This window comes from Cyprinus carpio, chromosome B21 (assembly GCF_018340385.1).
Source record: "Cyprinus carpio isolate SPL01 chromosome B21, ASM1834038v1, whole genome shotgun sequence".
NCBI classification, from domain to species: Eukaryota; Metazoa; Chordata; class Actinopteri; order Cypriniformes; family Cyprinidae; genus Cyprinus; species Cyprinus carpio.
The window spans coordinates 7876559-7896767 of NC_056617.1; the positions used below are offsets into that span (position 1 = coordinate 7876559).

Genomic DNA, 20209 nt, shown 5'->3' on the forward strand with positions numbered 1-20209 from the left:
TGTTGTATTCATTATTTGTGAATAAACTGTAATTTTCCACTATATTGTTAATAAATGCAGCTTTTGTAAGCATAAGAGACTTCTTTGAAAAATGTATCAACCCCAAACGTCTGAACGATATGTCTTAACTTCCTGGTCAATGAGCCATCCTTATTGTTGAGCCCTGATGCATGTACTTCTTCCATAAAATTTGGCCAAAACATGGTTATCTTAAAATTGTAAGTGTCTATGCTTTCTAAGAAATACTGTCAACGTAGGCAGCTCACTAGATATTTGAACACAGCAGCTGTCTCTCAGGACTCCAGCATTTCTGTCCTAATGACTGATTGCCATGGTTTAGTAATTACCAAAAAAAAAAAAAAAACCCTGCGAAACAGCACAAACAACAATCAAAAACTGAAACCAGCTGACTAGTTTAAAAAAAGGCAGATGACAGATGTTTCAGCGGTTCTGCTCACAAAAATCTGTAGTGAGAAGCACTTCAGTTCGAATCTCTATGGGGTTAATCACTATTTGCTATAATCAGTAGTTATGTGCACCTCTTAAACTTTAAATATATATATATTTTAAACACATTTTATCCATTTTTACACATTTCTTATAAAATAGCTATGACTTTTAAAAAACAACAACAACGATTTCCATGACATGTTCACACAAACTCTCACACCAGGACAAGATGCTGGGCCCAGACTCCATGACGGTATCGTATATCAAAAACACGACACACATCCAAGCTCGACGGAGGGTCTCTTGTGATATTGCAGTCAGATGACCAAATTTCATTATAGAAACTCATAAAGAATAAGCCAACTGAAAAGATGTCCCATCTTCTAACACAAACAGAACAGACTGACTTTTGCTCTATCCTGGCATTTGCCGTTGGAAAGGTCAGTGCCGGGTTGGTCCACACAGAATGGCCTTTTAAACAGTGACTGGTTTCAAAACATCACAGAGGAGGGTGAGCTGAAGTCTACCATGTAACAGGATTCTGGAGGTTAATCATGGCAAGACATGTCGCGGTGTGTCCCAGTGTCCCAGCATCATGGTACTCGCACAGTCCTATAGAGCCACATTGAACTCTGTGATCAAGAAGTCAATGTAGTCCTTCTCTTTGGTTTTAAAGGCCTCCGCGATAAGACGTGCGGCTTCCCGATGTTCCTTTCCTCTGAGAGACACTCCATTCACCTCTAGGATTACCTGACCCACCTTCAGCTGTCCACAGTTATGAGCTGAACCGCCTCTCTGTGGGAAAGAGAATGAGAGATAGTTTGAGAAAATGAAGATGAATTAGAAGCAGAATATGCTTGTCAGTTTACTTTTGGTGCTAAATACGGTTTCAGGTACACAGGTTGGTAGATTTGTCTTGGACTAGAAAGTCATATTCCCTCTGGGTAAAAATTGAATTTGTAATTTAGTTTGTGTATTTTGTTTTTGTTTTTGAATTTTGAAATGGGAGATGGAAGAGGGAATATGAAATTTGAAAATTAATATATTATTAATTTGTGTTATGAGTGCTGGAGAACTGATCGATAGTTTGCTAAAAACCCAGATTAAATCACATTAGAGAGATCTGGGACATTGTCTGAATCTGAAATTAAGTTGTTCATTTAGTGAGCTGAAGTTTCTGAAAACGTTGAAGTGTATACTGTATAGTTTTCGTGAATTCAAATAAAATAAAAATAAAGCTAAACAGAAATAAAAAAAAACGAATAAAAATGACAAAAGTACATAACAAAAGTAGTACAATTTTAATGAAAACGGAAAATATATATAAAAAAATAACACTTTACAATAAGGTTCCATTTGTTGACATCCGTTAATAAACATTAACAAAGATTAATAAATAAAAATATTGCTCATTGTTAATGTTACGTAATGCATTAAATATAATTATCAAATGGAACCTTACTATAAAGTGTTACCATAAACACTAATAAATAAATAAATACCATATAAATAATGCTGAAGTAACAATAAAATTAAGCTATTTAAGCCAAAAATGAAAATTCCGTCATAATTTATTCACCCAGATGTTTCCACCTGTATGACTTTCTTCCGTGGAACACAGAAGATATTTTATAGAATGTTGTGGTGTAAACAACACTGGAGTCCACTGGCTTTCATTGTATGGGCACAAAAAAAGTAATTTTTCAAAATGTCTTCTTTTATGTTCCACAAAAGAAAGAAAATCATATGTTTGGAACAGAACTAAAGAAATGTGTGTCGTCTTCGCAGTCAGAATTTCTGTACATCCATAAAAGTGTCTACAGACTATTCCGAACTGTAAACAATACGGAATAAACTGAGGTGGTACATTTTAGCCACCTTTGTTACTCAGGATAAAATAAAATAAAGACTGAAAAGCTATAAGAAACCGTCTACATCATAATTTTTTTATCAGTTTTATTTTTTACTTTTTTGGGGTGATAATAATTTAGAGCAACAGATTTTAGGGTTCCTCATCTTCCAAAATCCCAGTTAACCCTTTTAATCCTTGCCTTTAAACTACTGCTCATACATCAGTCTGCTTTAGTGAATGACAGCACTTATGCAACAGGAAGTAGTAAACTAATAGAGGCTGAAATGCAAGAGTCACCCACTTATATCTTACCAGCACCTCATCTTCTTTCATTCACTGCCTAAAAATGATGGAAACAAAAGAGCTCCACATTATCTAATCTGCAGTCGCTTTTGTTGTTGGATTTTCATTATGACGCTGATGAACCGACTGCAGCCGGGGAATTAAAACCCACTCATGCCTGTCCATTTCTCTCCTCCCGAGATGCACTTTCTACGTCTCTCAATCGCTTTCATTTACTTCCTTTCTTCTAGCATACTTTCACTATCTCTTATATTCTTATTTTTGCTCTCCTGTTCTCCTGCCCCCTTCTCTCAATCTTTTATTAAGAAGCTGCTGATTTGCTGTTAAATCAACGGTAATCAGCGGCACTGTAATTTCAGATTCGTCTTTCACAGCCGAAGCCGTCCCCTTCTAAAAACGCACATCATTTCCCCTCCAGCGCTGTTGCACGTAAAAACACAGAAAGCCTTTCACATATAAACTCGCTCTACAAATTGCACAACGAGCCAGCAGCGTTCCCACAAGCCTGTTCAACAGAGTGCTTGAGATTTTAAGTACTAGAAAAGACAGAACCAGGAATAATGCACTGCCACAATGGCATCAAACATCAACACCTGCTTCCTGCACTACAGCTGCCCACAACTGGAGGTCAATAACGTGCTCTTGTGCTCATTATTTAATTCAGCAAAGCTGTTGGTTCTCTTATAGACCTATATATGACTGACGGCAGGGCGCTCATGATTGGGACTCATTTTTTGTCTGTCATTGTCTCAGGCTCCGCATCCGCTTTAGACCTGACAGAGGGTTTTGAAATTGTATAATCAGCTGTAAAACCTGGCAGTCGCCCAATACGAAGAACCACAGGGTACAATTGTGATTCATACTCAGGTTCAGTATTGTAAGATGAACTGCAATAGGAGAAAATGTGTGGCGCTTGCCTGTACAAAAATCAAGCCATGTTGCTAGGATGTTGGTCAGGGTGCTGCTAACTGGAATTTAAAAGTTGCTATGCGGATGCTAGGGTTTTCTAGGTGGTTGCTTACTAAACCAAGTCAAAAGAGCCTGCTAACAAGTCTCCATGACATTCTGGCTCATAGATAGGCTATGACTACCATCTTCCAGGTAACAATCAACTAATAGAACAGTAAAAGAACTCCTCTCCTCAAGCTGTCTACAGCACAAACAGTGTGAGATTAGTTAAATTTAGGCCATGACTTCCCACATATCCCACATATTCCCACCAGTAGAATATTACTTACTTTTTCTTAGTAAACTTTATCTTATGTTCATGAAATAAATTAAATGGAATAAATTAAGATGAATAAATCATAAAAAATTAGGACAAAAAGCAAATTTCTTTAATACCTTCAGTAACATATATCACAGCTTAAAAAAAAATAAAAAATAAAAGTTTTCAATGGTGATAATAATAAGAAATGTTTCTTGAGCAATAAATCAGCATATTAGAATAATTTCTGAAGGATCATGCAATACTGAAGACTAAAGTAATGGCTGTTGAAAATTCAGCTTTGCCATCATAGGAATAAATAACGTTTTAAAATAAGATTAGATTTTTAAAAAGAACATTATTTTAAATTGCAATATTTCAAAATATTGGCATTTTTATTGTATTTCTATCAGTATTTTATGATATTTTTTACATTAAAACACACTTATATGAATATTTCAATATGTATATACAGTATATATATATATATATATATGTATATATAAATATTACTATATATTACATTTTTTAAATATTGTATATAATATTACAAATATACAATTCATATACCTGTACACATATATGTATTGTATATTTGTATATGTATATTTTTAAATATATTCTTTATTAAACATTACTATTATTATAATTCTAAAAATAGAAATGTAATCTAATTATTTTTTTAAAATATACAAAAATATACATATTTATTATTATTAGATTTTTTAAAATTATTGTTTTATGTAAAATAACCCTGTCAGAGGTGGAAAGTCCTGGTTAAGTGCTCCTCAGTATTTTGTTCCAATCACCTGGATTTGCTAATTAGCACAGTTTTTCAGCCAGGAGGTAGAACTAATTGTGAAATCAGCTGGCTGAATTCATGATTGGAATAAACATATGGCCGGACCTTTACTTTCTGACCCCTGGACTTTCCACCTCTGAACGCTGTATATAACAGAACCCTGTACGGGCTACTCACCTGTATGGTAACGATGCGTGGGAGGGGCTGACGTGTGTTTGCCCCACCTTCTATTGCGATGCCCAGAGTACTGGCACTTTTTGCCACTCTCACTAGAGTGGACATGGGCTCCAACAGACCCGGCTGCAAGGTAGATTTACAGACAGATTAGAGACAGGATGGGAAAAGTGAGACAGGAGAGAAGCAAATCAAAGAGAGGGAGAGAGAATGAAAGGGAACAGAGATAGGAAGCAAAGACACATTTGGCTTTGATGATGCACACTGCTTTGTGTCTGACTGTCTAAAATAGGGCCACAGGAAGTGGCTTACGCCCAACCACAGTGTCCTCAGATAGCACTATTAGTTCACTCTGCGAGATCAACAACACAGCTCATGCGTATAAGAAAGCCGGGAAGCAAATAGCTAAAGGACGGCCAAAAGGAAGACGGACGTGTCTTGATTCAGCACACTGAGATTGGTTTTTCAGAGAGCTGTTGGATCAGTGATATGAGATGAGATGGACGAGTCGACAAAGAAATAACAGAAAAACTTAAGGAAATGTATGTACCAAAAGAAGAAAAGTGAAAATTAATTGTTAAAAGTCAAGCACGCTCAGTCACAGGGAGGGGGAGGAAACAGATTTATGCGACTGCACTCTTCTGTCAACACTCATTCACACTTTTAACACCGACCCTCTGTCACTGTCATTAACTTTCACACATCCACCTCTCTCTCTCTCTCTCTCGGTCTCACCGGTTTGGCAGATGTTTCTCCTCCTCCATGCCCATCCCGTGGGGCTCTGGTGCGGGCGGGACGTGGGCTGCTATCCTTACTGAGACGTCCAGATTCAGCAATGTCCACACCACTGTCCTCACTAAGGGTCTGTCCGCTGTCTGACAGCTGGGATAATGTCCCTCCTACAAGAAGACAGTGACAATAAGTGCATTCAGATGCAATTAGAATCGAGTGTAGTAGGGTTTTGTGTAGTGGAGCTACTGTCTACATCTGTTTTTCCAAGAATAATTGACAACACGTAATGGAATATTTAAAGGATTAAATACACATTGTGTGTCAGCTCTGTCTTTCACAGCATGTGCACAGCACCACGGCCTAATTAACTTATACATGCTGGACAAAGCTGAGTCACAATTGCAAATACTAGACTTAATTCTGGAATACACCACTTTTGCTAGGTTTTTGGCCAGACTACTGTCTGGAGGGTCAGCTCTAGTTGACCAAGTCACTGCCAGTCAACAGTTTTTTGGCCTTTTTTCTTCATTTATTTATTTATTTATTTATTTTTGCTCCAGGTTATCATTTCATCCCATCAGAGTATAGGAAACATGTTTAATATTTTGAACTGAATTAAAAACATGACAGCTGTGTTTCCATTACACTTCAAATTGCGCAAATTGAAATTGTGAATTGAAAAAATGTCAAATTCGCGCAAACTCCCATTTATCACAAAACATTTTTATCCTTGCATTTTTATCCTTGTGGTTTTTCAAGCAATTCAAAAAAGGAATATTAAGCAAAACTACATTGGAAACAGTTTTTTGCATTTACAGATCACCTGGCATATGTAAAAGTCACATGATCATTTTTTAACTTACTATAACCGCTCTGAAGTATAAGGGGCTTTCCTTGCCATTAATGCTTGGATAACCCCTTATTTACACTGCACATGTCTGGGGCACATTATGGCTCCGACGCAGCCACTCTAGTCAATGCTTGTGTCAATGCCATGCTGCTTCGCTAAAGATACACGCCAACATCTCTTTCGATTAAAAATAATGGCTATTGCGGTGGCTGCAATATATGTAAATGACATCTGTCGCCATGACTTATCGCAGGAGGAAAAAAATATGTTTTAGTCGTATAACATTGGTTAATGGAAACGCCGTCATTTTGCAATAGTTTTTTATCGACATTTCTAAAATATCACAAAAGTTTTGCGCAAATCTGTAATGGAAACACAACTAGTGGTAACATGGCGGGTGCAGTACGTTCCGAATTTAATTCATATAAATATTCATACTATAACGGTCACAAAGCAAGTTTCAAATAAAATGTAGTACCTACTATACAGTATGCCTTTTTGTACGCAGTGATAATATTTTTATTTGCGACTTATGCAACCATTAAACAGGTTTTAAAAGTTGTGTATCACACTCCAGTATTTATATGATTTCAGTTCGACTAAAATGCTTTAAATAACATTTCAAAAGGACAAACAATTGCTTTAGTCAGACTGAATTTGAACGGTTATAGTGTTTCTAAACACAGATAGACAGTTGAAGTAATACACTTACATAGGCATTGCATAATCTGCAGATTAACAATTAATTTATGTAAAATAAAACAACCATAAAAATTCCTTGTTTTTTAAGAAAAATGTTAGAAACTTCTGAATGTGGTCATTTTGGTAAATTCAGGTATTATGCTATCTTGTGGATTATATGTAAACATATGTTATGTAAAATAGCTTATTCAGGCCAGCACTAAAGTTAAGTATCTTATTATTATTTATTGTTTTTATTATCTTATTTTGTTAAAACAATTCACAGATTATACAAGGTGTTTTCAAAATGTCTGCAATTGTGATTACGTTCCAAAGTTTTTCTCCCAAAAATTATAATTCATGTATTTTTTTTTCAACCATAATTCAAATTATAAGTAATTCAAAAGACATATGAGGTTATTTTATCCATGGAACACAAAAAAGTTAACTAATTGTTTGAAAATGAAAATTTTTCCTTTTGAACACTGAGGATAATTCATTTTGAGCCATTAATTGGGTGAAAATAACCAGACTGGATAGAAATCGACAGCTGGTTAATGATACATTAAATATCTGCAGCTGCCTACAATGCATCAAATCCGGCCAGTCTCACCTCGCGCCTGTGGCAGCGGCCGCACCTCATTCACATCAGGCTCAGCGTTGGGCCTGTGCACCTCCACCATGACAAAATGCTGATTGGATGCTGGGGAAGAAGGGGCGGGCTTATCTGGGCATGGGGGCGGAGGAGGTGGCGGCCCAGGTGGTGCAGGTACATTAGGAGCGGGTGGAGGAATCGGAGATGAGGATTGGACAGCAGGCTTCACCTTACTAGGGGACTGGACCCGGGGGAATGGTCCGATAGGATGCTGACTCACTATTGAGAGCTGAGGTGCTGGGACGTCTATCTTGAAGGTGTCAGGAGGAGATGTTTGAGGTTTGGGTGCTTTTGGGTGTTTGGGTTCTTTGGTCTGGGAATGAGAAGGGGCAGTGAAGTACAAGCCCGATTGGGAAGAGCTGGAAGAGGGACGTTTGCTAAGCGTGGCTTTTCGACTGGGCCGGCACTGAGGCCCTGGGGGAGGAGGAGGTTTAAAGGAAGGAGGGGAATCTGAGGTGGAATGTACCTCATCCTAGGATGAAAGAGGAGAGCGTTAGCCATATTTCAGATTATATTTCAAAGTAGATCAATAAAACATTCCGCATTCAATAACACAGTCTTCCCAGCTTATAATGCACCATACACACCCATACATTAAAACATACGACAATTACCCACAAATCACTGCTTTGAGGACAAGAACAATCGGTTCATTCAGACCAAGTGGCAAAGCAAAAAACAAAACCAAAAAAAAAAAACACTGGAAATGAACAAACTAAGGCTGAACGGGGTGAGCAGAAGCCAGATGAATGAGGTGTCAGTGCTGTCAGAAAGCAATCAAACCGAAATGCGAGTCGTCTGCATGTTTTTCCCCCATCTGGGCCTGAAAATTCACTGGAAACTTTACTTTCACATGCTCCTGACTTGCGCCTGTGGACGCTCCTGATAGAGCTGTGCTGATGCTTGATGGGGTTTCATCAGATTACCAACAGAAAACTCTCTGAGAAAGACCCCAATCTTCCTCGGCCATCTCTCTCACAACGGGCAGCCGTCAGCGAAAGTGTCATCATCTCGTCTATTTCTCTCTTTCACTCTTTCCGTCAAACAACCATCAGCTGTCTGAGTAGCTGAGCCTTAACAACCGTTTGAGATAGAGCCGGGCGGCATGACAGTATAAAATATGTCAACAGTAGAGATTTTGCTATACTGTTGTACTGTAGATATATCACCATCAATGTGCAGGACTGCTCTGCGTACGTTATCTTCACATGACAGTGACAAGATACATAAATAAAGTAAATAAAGAATAGGATTGAAGGATTAATCCATCTGGGGCATATAAGGAACAGTTTAGCAACATCAGCTTGCTGCATTAATATAGAATGTGTGGTCAAAAGTGTGTGTTGGCTGTTTTAAAAATGTACAATCAGAATTTCAAGTCAGAATATAATATTTTGTAATCACATATCTGTTCATAATCTGTTTTCGTACTCAGGCCAGATTTATCATTTGTCTATTATTAATTTTATCTTTTGGTTTTCATCAGTGTTATTATTAACTAAAACTACTAAAAAAAATTTTTGTCAATTGAAAAAAAAGAAAGAAGTTGGAATAAAATGAAATTAAATATTAGGTTATTAGATAAACAATTTTTATGAACTATCAAATATTAGAGATACATGTAAGCTGTACTTTTACCAAAATTACAAACTAAAATAAACTAAAACAGAAATAAAAAAAAAATTAAATACACTAGAAACATTTTTTTTTTATAAAAATGACAAAAAAACAAACAAACTAATATACAGTCCTAAAGCTAAAAATACTAAAAATGAATCTAAAAAAAAACTGAAAATATAAGATTTAAAGCTAATTAAAATATTCTAGTCATATTTGAATAATATTAAAATCACAATGGTTAGCATCCATCAAGTGGCAATTAAAACAGAATTATCTAATGAGGTCAAGTAATATTTATTTGTACAATACATAATATATATTATTATAATATCTAATTAAAATAAACAGTTGTTGATCTCATTAGATTATATACTTTTTTCATATACCATGTCTGCTAGATTAAAATTAAAAAATACATATGAAATATATTGTTATTTTGATACAAAAATCACATTTCCTGTGACATAACACTTTGTCATACCGCCTACCCCTATGTTGAGAGTTTTAAATTTCAGGTTTCATTCAAAAGCCATCATCACAATGGTCATAATCTGCCCCTGGTACTTTTCAAGGTGTTCACTGCCAGTTCTCATAATGTGCTCTATTCCACACCTCAGCAAATTCCAACACTCCCCTTTCTCTCTCTGTTCCCCCTCGTTTATCTTTCCTGTTCCTCCTCAAACTGAAGGGCTTACCAGAGAGATGTCTGGCAGGGCACTGCTATGCTCCAGAGACTGTTCCCCGTTGTTCTCTGCAACACCATCGTTCTGGGAGAGAGAAAAACAAAAGAGAAAACGAGAACAAGACACTATGACACAAATTAAAAACACAGCTGTGTGTTTATCCCCTAAACAAAAGTTCAATTGAAATTGCATTTTGTTGAGGGCCCATTTCACAGAGGGGCATCAAAACACAGTTGCACTTACAGTCCTACATTTCAATCTCGCATCCAGTCTCATTTTCCGTCCAACACATATCGCACAGAGAGCAAGAGAAGTCCTGATTCGTGTGCTTGGGTGGAATAAGAGGGAGGTGATGTTGTGACGCTGACGGCTGATTGTATTCAGACCTGTGATTTACCTCATTAAAACTCCCCTCCACCAAAACAAAAGCCTCATCAATTCACTTTATTTGTGTGCTCACCACTTACAAAGGAGGCACTTATAAACTAATTTGTTTTATGTGTTTTGGCTGTCATTCCTGTAATAATTGTGCTTTTTTGCTGTATAATTCTACAATTTAGAATTCACATATGCCACATTTATATTTCATGATACACGTTAAACTGAATTCATGAACAAATGAGTCTGATGAGTTGGTTCTTTTAATGAATAGTTACAAATGACTCTTATGAGTCAGTTCTTTTAATGAATAGCTTCATTTACCAGATTGAATCAGTCTAATGAATCCTTAACTGAACTTTTAACCCTTGATTGATGATTTTTGTATAAAAATTATGCAAGTTTTGTAACAGTTTTATAACCGTACATATAAGTATACACGCTACCATTCAAAAGTTTTTATCAGTTTGTAGGATTTTTTTATATGTATTTTGAAAGGAATCTCTTACACACACCAAGGCTCACAAATTTATTAGATCAAACCTACAAAAACAGTAATATTGTGAAAATTTTATATTTTAAATTATTTTTAAACATTTTAAAATGTATTTATTCCTGTAATGTCAAAGCTGAATTTTTAGCAGCCATTACTCCAGTCTTCAGTGTCACATGATCCTTGAGAAATCATTCTAATATTCTGATTTGCTCAAGAAAAATGTATTATTATTATTAGTATCAAAAGAAATTCTAACTCCAATCTTTCAAATGCAAAAATTAGCCAATGACATTAAATCTTTGGCTGGACACGATGTTCCGTTTCCTTCCTTCAAATTAAAACAGACAAAACAGCAGACTCATAAAGACACTGCACTGTGCTGGCTCAGGTCCTCCTCCTTCCCACAATCCCCTGCTGTGCTCCACTGGAGCATAAATCAGGACGCTCTCTGCGAGACGACGACTTCTTTTTTTTTTTTGTCTGGGGGGCTTATCTGTGGTGACAGCTCTGCATATGGCTGATGAGGTGCGGTACCAGGATGAGAGTCCCAGAGCGAGCGCTTCGTCTGCGGGGCTCTGCGGGGCTGCGGTGTGGGCTGCCGCCGCTGCTTCTTGTAATTACCAGAGCCAGAGCTGGCAAGCTTACAACAACACCAATCCACAGAGGAGGGCCATGAACAAAGCTTGCATACAAATACGTTCACTCATTTCCAAAGTGCACGCACACACTCACACAGAGGTACATATATACAAACAAATGATCCATGATGAAGAGGTACAAAGTCACAGCGGACACATTTTTGATTTGCGACATGCATGCATGTACTTATATCAGATCACTGCAACCCACACATACACACAGATAGATATCAGACATGAGGGACTTTGAGAGGGATCAATCCATGCAGAGAATGTAGACTGTTCTGTATTACGTACCTGTATGTGTGAGTGTGTGTTAAAAACAAACCCACATCATAGCAAGCTCATTCTAGTTTAACATGCGTGTTGGCTAGAGAGACACACCCAAACCGAATACCATAGTAACCATATTTTTCACCAAAATATCACAGTTATAGTCACTGGTTATGGAAACTAAAAAAGATAATTGAGTTTTAATCTCACAATTCTGACTCTTTTTGAGTTATAAAGTCAAAATTGTGAGATACAAACTTTTTCTTCCAGTTCTAATTTTATATAGCAAAATACTTACTTTTTTCCCCCAAATGTGAGTTTATATACCGCAATTCTGACTTCTTTCTCAGAATTGTGAAACAAAACTTGCAATTTACCTTGTATCTCATAATTGCGAGTTTATATCACATACTGTAATTCAGACCTTGTAACTCGCAATGGAAAAAAATCTGAATTGCGTGATGTGATTTTTGTTGCTACGCAGTTGCTAAGGTCTTCTGATTGTATTTTTTCATGTTGCTATGCAGTTGCTAAGGTCTTATGATTTTATTTTTTTTGTTGCTATGCAGTTGCTAAGGTCTTCTGATTGTATTTGCTTGTGTTGCTATGCAGTTGCTAAAGTGTTCTAAGTGGATTTGTTTGTGTTGCTATGCAGTTGCTAAGGTCTTCTGATTGTATTTGCTTGTGTTGCTATGCAGTTGCTAAAGTGTTCTAAGTGGATTTGTTTGTGTTGCTATACAGTTGGTAAGTTGCTTCTTAGTGGATTTGATTTGTGTTTGCACTTATTATGGTGCTCCGGTTGTTGTTGTTTTTTGTGTTGCTATGCAGTTGCTAAGGTCTTTTGATTGTATTTTTATGTGTTGCTATGCAGTTGCTAAGGTGTTCTGATTAAATTTGTTTTGTGCCTGCAGTTGTTATGGTGCTCCGTTTTTTTTTTTTTTTTTTTATTGCTATGCAGTTGCTAAGGTCTTCTGATTGTATTTTTATGTGTTACTATGCCGTTGCTAAGGTGTTCTGCGTGGATTCGTTTTGTGTTTGCAATTCTTAAGGTGCTCTAGTTGTTTGTTGTGTTGACATGCAGTTGCTAAGGTCTTCTAAGTGTATTTTTTCATATTGCTATGCAATTGCTAAGGTGTTCCGAGTAGATTTGTTTGTATTGCTATGGCATTCTGAGAGGATTTATATGTCTTGCTATGCAGTTGCTTATGTGTTTTGTGGATTTTTAGTGTTGCTCTGTAGCTAGGCTTTTCTGAGTGGATTTGTTCACATTGCTATGCAGTTTCAAGGTGTTCTATGTGGATTTTTAGTGTCACTATGCAGTTGCTAGGGTGTTTTGAGTGGATTTGCGTTGCTAGGGTGTTCCGAATGGATTTGTGTTGCTGTGCAGTAGCTAGGGGGTTCTGGGTGATTGGATCCCCATCATAAGTCTCTATAATATTCCAGTCCCTAGATATCGTTCAAGTACCTCCTTCAATGTTAATAAAAGTGATTTTTTTTCAGCCATTTCGTCGCTCGCTGGGCAAAAATCATAAGTCTAATCGCTCTGAAAAGTAATAGCACACCTCTCCTCAATAATCTGCATCATTTGAGGCATCATTCATATCAGCAGTAGAAATGGTGCGGGACAAACTGCGCTGAACATTACTACTGTATTTAAGGTTAGTAATGTATTTGTATGGTAATATAGTGGAAACTATGGTTACTATGGTACATTTTGTAAAGGTAAGCGAGAGATTGTTTAACCTACCTCCATCAAATCTATCAGCCAGAGGAGTCTCTCCTGTTTTATTGAGAGGGATAGGGAATGTGGTGTTAAACTGTTCCTGCAATTTACACTGGGAGCCAGCAAGCTTAAAAATCTGTCAGAAAACTCTTCTCCATCTGCCACACCAACATCACACCCCTGAGACGGCTACGAATCTAAACAGCTGTGCTTTCACAACGAGACGTGGATGAGCTGAGGTGAGACATGCCTGGACAGAGCGAGACAGGAGGACAGACAGGTTTCGAGTGATGGATGTAAAAGCCTCCAACAGAAAGGACAAAAGCGGTTTCCCACAGCCCTTCATCTTGTATCCTAGTAATCTGCACACACCTTCTTTGTGCCCAAATTGCCCACCAATTTTGTGAACGGCTTTTTATGTCACACGCAACAACAAAGCCATCCACTCATCCCACACCAATACAGATGCACAGCCTTAAACACTTCCTGTCTGAAATTATTGATACAGACACAATGGGTAGGATTCAATAATAATTGCACACAAGTGTTCAATAGAGATTCATAAACTCATTCTGAATATGGATGTTCCTTCTTACCCGTGCGGAGCTGAGGGTGGTGTTGGTCATGAAGCTGGCTGAGGAGGAGGCCAGCGTATCAGGGTACGAGACCATGGAGGAGGAGTCTTGAAACCCAGCTCCGCCACCTTGCCTCGCCTTCAGGGCCTCAATCTCTCGTCTCAAAACCAGGCCGTCAAATCTCTCCACATCCTGAGGGGTCACGAGCCCCCTCACCTCTGACAGCAGAGAGAACTGCAAACACACACACATGTACAGAGCCGTGAATGTGACCGGGCTGGTGTTGATTGTTTTAATCTCAGGGGTTTTAATATGTTCATAAATGGGAATGTATTATGAGGTTATACTTGCTGTAAATCACCAGACAATGATGGCACAATATACTGAGGACACTTTTGGATAGTGTCAGTGTTATGAATATTATTACTAATAATTCATTCAGCCAGTGAAAGTCTTTAATAAAAAAAAAAATAGCAAAAGTTTGGAGATGATAAGAGTTTTTAATCTTTTATAAAATACAGTATATTGTGAAATTATTGCAATTTTACAACATTTTTCTATTTTTATATATTTTAAAATGTAATTTATTCCTGTGATGGCAAAGATGAATTTTCAGCAGCCTTTACTCCAGTCTTCAATGTCACGTGAAAGATATTATTTCAGCAGCCATTATTATTATTTTTATTTAACAAATAAATATAACAAATATATATATATATATATATATATATATATATATATATATATATATATATATATATATATATATATATATATATATATATTAATAATTATTATTAGTATTATTAAAACAGTTGTGGTGCTTAATATTATTGTAGAAACGGATATATATGAAGAATTTTGCATTTTTCTCAGGCTCTCATGTGTAGGTTCAGTAATTTCACATTAATGGCAATGAACAGGTTCTTTTCATTGGCATTAAAATGAAATAACTGAACATTAACTGAGCATTAGAAAAATGCTCATTTTAGAAGAAAATTTCAGATGGCAGTCATCAACTCTTCATATATATACACACACACACACACACACACACACACACACACACACACACATACACACACACGCACACGCACACATATATACACAGGGTTCTTATTCTGATGAATAGAAAGTTCAAAAGAACAGCATATATTTGAAATTGACATTTTTGTAACATTATAAACCCCTTTCTTTCACTTTTCGATCAATTTAATGCAGCCTTGATAAATAAATGTATTAATTTGTGCAAAACAATTGTGTATCCTTAAAAAAATGTACTGTCATATACTATCATTATAGTCATAAGAAAATAAATGACAAAGATTGGAAAAATTTGCACAGTTTAAAATAAATACCATATTAACATGTTAATATATTAATTTTAAATCTTAAAAAGAAAATAGTAAAAAAAACATAGTATTTATAGTAATAACCATAACACTACAGTATTTTGGTAGAAACGTCCAAATATTATTTTTTTTTACATTTTATTTATTTTCATCTTTGTAACAGAAAATATAAAAGGTATAAAAAAAAAATCAAGAAATACACTAGTGAGCAAAAACGTAAGTGGCAGATTTTTATTCTATAACATGCGCATTTTCTGAAGAGATATATAAAGAGAAATCTAGATGCCTCCACCTTGGCATGTGTATTGAACAGCTCAAAGAGGGCCATGACCAGCTGCTCAACACCGATGTGACCATCGCGGTACTCCTGGATGTAGTAGCCCATGGTCTGCCTCTCTGGTTCGGTCAGCAGATGTCTGGCCTGTTCCTCCAGCATGGCCCTGCTCTGGTTCACCAAACTGGACAGAGTCACCTGAGATCCCGCCACACCTTTATAAAAGCCACCCTGAGGAGAATAGAGAAAAGAAGAAATGCAAATATTTCAAGAGAAGAAATGCAATACTAATATTCAAACACCTGTGGCTCATTAAGCCTCAAAGCACACATTTGAAATCTTTCAACATCACTGGATAAGTCTCTGGTTCATTACTGATATTCTAACTCTCATCTCCATGGTGTCTCTTACCCTCCTCCCTGTTTGCTCTCTCTCATGTTTCAGCCTCTCTCCTCGAGAGCAGCTTTTCCTTTAATTAGTCTCCTAATCAAAAAGCACTGCTTCAGAATCAACATGATCATCGATCAGTGTTATGCTCAGCCTAGAAATGGCATACTCTCCAAGCAAAGGATGATACCAAAACACTCCAACAAACCAATATGGAAAACTAGCTTGATAAATAACTTGCTTGCTACACACTGACCTATGAGATGGGTTTGATGTACATTTTAGATCGATCAGTGGTGTATCGCATGCCTTAAATTCATTTCATCTAATTATGTCTGCTTGAACAGCCTATTGACTTTGGTTGGGTGGAGATGCATGTTTGTCGGCAGTCTGGTTTGCAGGTGCAGTCGAGCAGCACAAGTGTCTATGTTATCAAACCGTCAAAAGACACGAGGCTTTGAACTGAGCTCGATCAATACAGACAGAGACAGTGGTTGAGGTGAGTGAATGCTGATCATGTCTGAACTATTCTTGCCCTTATTCTTTCCAATGTGTTTTTGTGTTTAAACGCTGCAAGTTAGATAAGCTCTATCGTACAGCACTCCCACAGGAACTAATGCATTTCCGTTGCATCAAATGACAGTCCATTTATTTTCACAGTATTTCGGAGGAAAATTCCCTGACCGGTTTGACCCATGAGGCTAATGTCCTTTCCTGGACATTGAAGAATAACTAGTCGAGAAAGTCGCTGTTCTTGCAAACCCAAGGTAGAGACTAAAAGAACACAATTAAGAACAAAACCGGCACAGTGAACAATTACCTATGAAATTATTGAATGTAATACAATACAATTTGTGTAAGTTCAGAAAAAAAATTGTTTTCCTGACCTAATACATTAATCTCACCAGGGCCAGAGTCCATAGACTATAATTTGTGTCATCCATTTACTTTATTTCCACTTTCTCTTCTGAAAACCCAGTGATTTCACATAAATTCCCTTAGTTAGAAACTCATGAAGTCGCTGTGCTGTTGAACTCAAATTCATCCTCACCAAGAGAACAAACTGTTTCTGAAACATTGCTGAGGCCAACCACTGCAGCCGAGATTCATTATACATAAATGAATATATATTCACATACATACAGTATATATACACATACATATATAGAGTTTGGGTCAGTAAGATTTTTTTGAAACATAAACTTACACCATTTAGAGTGGTAGGATTTCTATATGTTTTTAAAAGAATGCTTATCAAGGCCACATTTATTTGCTCAAAAATACAGTGAAAAAGTAATATTGTAAAATATTATTACAATTTAAAATAACTGTTTTCTGTTTGAGTATATTTTAATTTATATCTGAATATTTAGCAGACATTACTCCAGTCTGAAAAATCATTCTCATTTGCTGATTTGGTGCTTAAGAAATATTTCTTACTATTTTCAATGCTGAAAACTTTTATAATTTTGTGGAAACTTATTACATTTTTGCTGAATTCTTTGATGAATAGAAAGTTTAAAAGAACAGTGTTTATTTGAAATAGAATTGTGGTAACACTGTAAATTCTTCCTGTCACTTTTGATAAACCTAATGCATCCTTGCTGAATAAAAGTATTTCTTCTTACTGACTCCCAAACTTTTGAACTGTACTATATATATAGTAGCTATAAGACTTCTTCAGATGAGAACACAAGTGTCTCTGTCTAGTTTGATGTTGAGAGGTTCAAAAGCCCTGCCCTGCACAGCACTCTGGGATATCAGCTCCACTGCTCTATTACAAAAAGCAAAGCTCAAACAGAATCTCTCCAACAAAAGATGATCAATAAAACTAGCAAGAAAAATGTGAGGTTTTATAATTCCTTTAGAATGATAGCGGCCAAGATGGGATCGATCATGCGCCATCTGTAGTGTTACAACCTTTATGGTTACCCATTATGACATCACTCGACTGACAGCCTCTTTAATCACAGGAACACATAATTGCTGATCAATATCATAACTTTAGGACAGCACAATCAGAACAAGTGTTTTGTGAGACTCAGAGAGCAGAAACTCCAGCCGTGTCCCCACACATCACACCCCAGTGAATCCGAATAGGGCTTGAATGAGACAATTCATCCCTAGATTGAGCTTTATCTAAAAGGAACTTGAGATAACTCACCTCTAAAAAGAGCGGAAAGGCATTTTCTCTCAAATAAAATAGAATGCAAATATTAAAATAATAAAATAAAGTGTCCTATAGGGGATATGCTTCTGGACTGAAAGGCAGCTTGTCCTTGGAAGAAAAGGAAAGTGAAGGTCGGGAATGTGCAGAGCAGTTCCTCCTGAAGTGGGACTTACTTAATATTATTAAAATATAAAATAATATAATAATATAAATTAATCAACACAACCAAAAACACTCTGATATGGAGAGATGGATGGATGGATAAAATGATATAACGATAAATAGATAGATAGATAGATAGATAGATAGATAGATAGATAGATAGATAGATAGATAGATAGATAGATAGATAGATAGATAGATAGATAGATAGATAGATAGATAGATAGATAGATAGATAAAATGACAACGATGGACAGATAGATAGATAGATAGACAGATAGATAGATAGAGAGAGAGAGATAAAATTACAACAATAGAACGATAGATAGACAGATATAGATAGATAGATAGATAGATAGATAGATAGATAGATAGATAGATAGATAGATAGATAGATAGAATGACAACGATAGATAGATAGATAGATAGATAGATAGATAGATAGATAGATAGATAGATAGATAAAATGACAACGATAGATAGATAGATAGATAGATAGATAGATAGATAGATAGATAGATAGATAGATAGATAGATAGATAGATAGATAGATAAAATGACAACGATAGAATGATAGAACGATAGATAGATAAAATTACAACAATAGATAGATACAGATAGATAGATAGATGAAATGACAACGATAGAACAATAGATAGATATAGATAGATAGATAGATAGATAGATAGATAGATAGACAGACAGACAGACAGACAGACAGACAGACAGACAGATAGACAGATAGACAGATAGATAGATCTCCTTATTGTTATATTCATTACACAAAGAATGGCTAAAACTGCTTTCTAAAACATGACTATTTTAAAGTCATTCTGTTCCATCAAAATGATGTAAAAACAAATTAATCTCACTCCTGCTGTCACATTACCTCCAACTGCTAAAACATAAGGCCACTGAGCAATAAATTAAATAATTAGATGATCAAGATCAGTGTCACCTTGGTTAAACGTTAATTAAAATGACAAATGTTTGGGTTCGGGAGCTGCTGTCGGTTACAGCTCTATCTGTCTCATTATCAGAGTTTTAATCTTACAGACGACATGGGGAGAATGACTAAGCTCTTCAACAAGGCACACCATCTCGGCTCTCAGACAATATAACCGTCCCGGGCCTGACTATGGCCCATGTCGAAATTGGAGCTTAATTTCCTCCCTCTTGAGCTACATTAAGAGATGATAGATTTTTACACCTCTCTTGGCAGTGGCAGAGCGGAGCAGTCAATAGATGTCCTAAAGGCACACCGGAGATAAGCTCTCACAGATAAGCAAGATTTCTTGTATATGGACCAAACATAAAAAACAGCCTGTCAGACCATGTGTCAGTAGAAGTTCAAAAAAGGAAGAAAAAAAAGGAGTGGTGTATAAATGATGTCACCTTTCACCTTTAAGTGTAATATTGCAGATGGGACTGGAGGGATTTGTCAAGGGACCCTCCAGTCACATTTTCAGAAATGTTCAATCTTTTTATGTTTTATTGTGCCTTGTTTACTTTGCTAATGCCATTGTGCTAGACCCCTGAGGGCCACCATAGTTCTTGTCTTAAAAGGGCAATGTCAATTTGGAGAATTCAATTAGCTTCGAAATGAGGGCAGCTGAAATGGGTTTAAGCTGCAATGAGTTGGCAAAGAGGGGGTTGGCGTCAAACAACGTGAGTCTCGCTTGGGATCTAGAGAGATTTCACATCAGGCAATGGAAATAAGTGCCTTACTCAGCGAAGACTCAACAAGGTCACACAGCGAGGAATTCTGGCCT

At 36.5% G+C, this 20209-nt stretch overlaps 1 protein-coding gene across 3 annotated transcripts in view; it reads right to left on the reverse strand.

The window, feature by feature from the left end:
• The window catches only part of whrna (whirlin a), an 83249-nt gene continuing 63040 nt past the window's right edge, over positions 1-20209 (reverse strand). The window contains exons 7-14 of one of the 3 annotated variants that reach the window (XM_042747891.1): positions 15737-15949; positions 14114-14326; positions 13542-13574; positions 10022-10093; positions 7665-8178; positions 5524-5687; positions 4792-4914; positions 1-1245 (exon numbers count right to left, since the gene is read on the reverse strand). In XM_042747891.1, coding sequence (XP_042603825.1) covers positions 1063-1245; positions 4792-4914; positions 5524-5687; positions 7665-8178; positions 10022-10093; positions 13542-13574; positions 14114-14326; positions 15737-15949 — 1515 coding nt within the window. In that variant the 3' untranslated portion in view covers positions 1-1062. The remainder of the gene's footprint in view (positions 1246-4791; positions 4915-5523; positions 5688-7664; positions 8179-10021; positions 10094-13541; positions 13575-14113; positions 14327-15736; positions 15950-20209) is intronic. The other 2 variants (XM_042747892.1, XM_042747893.1) reach the window with 2 other exon arrangements.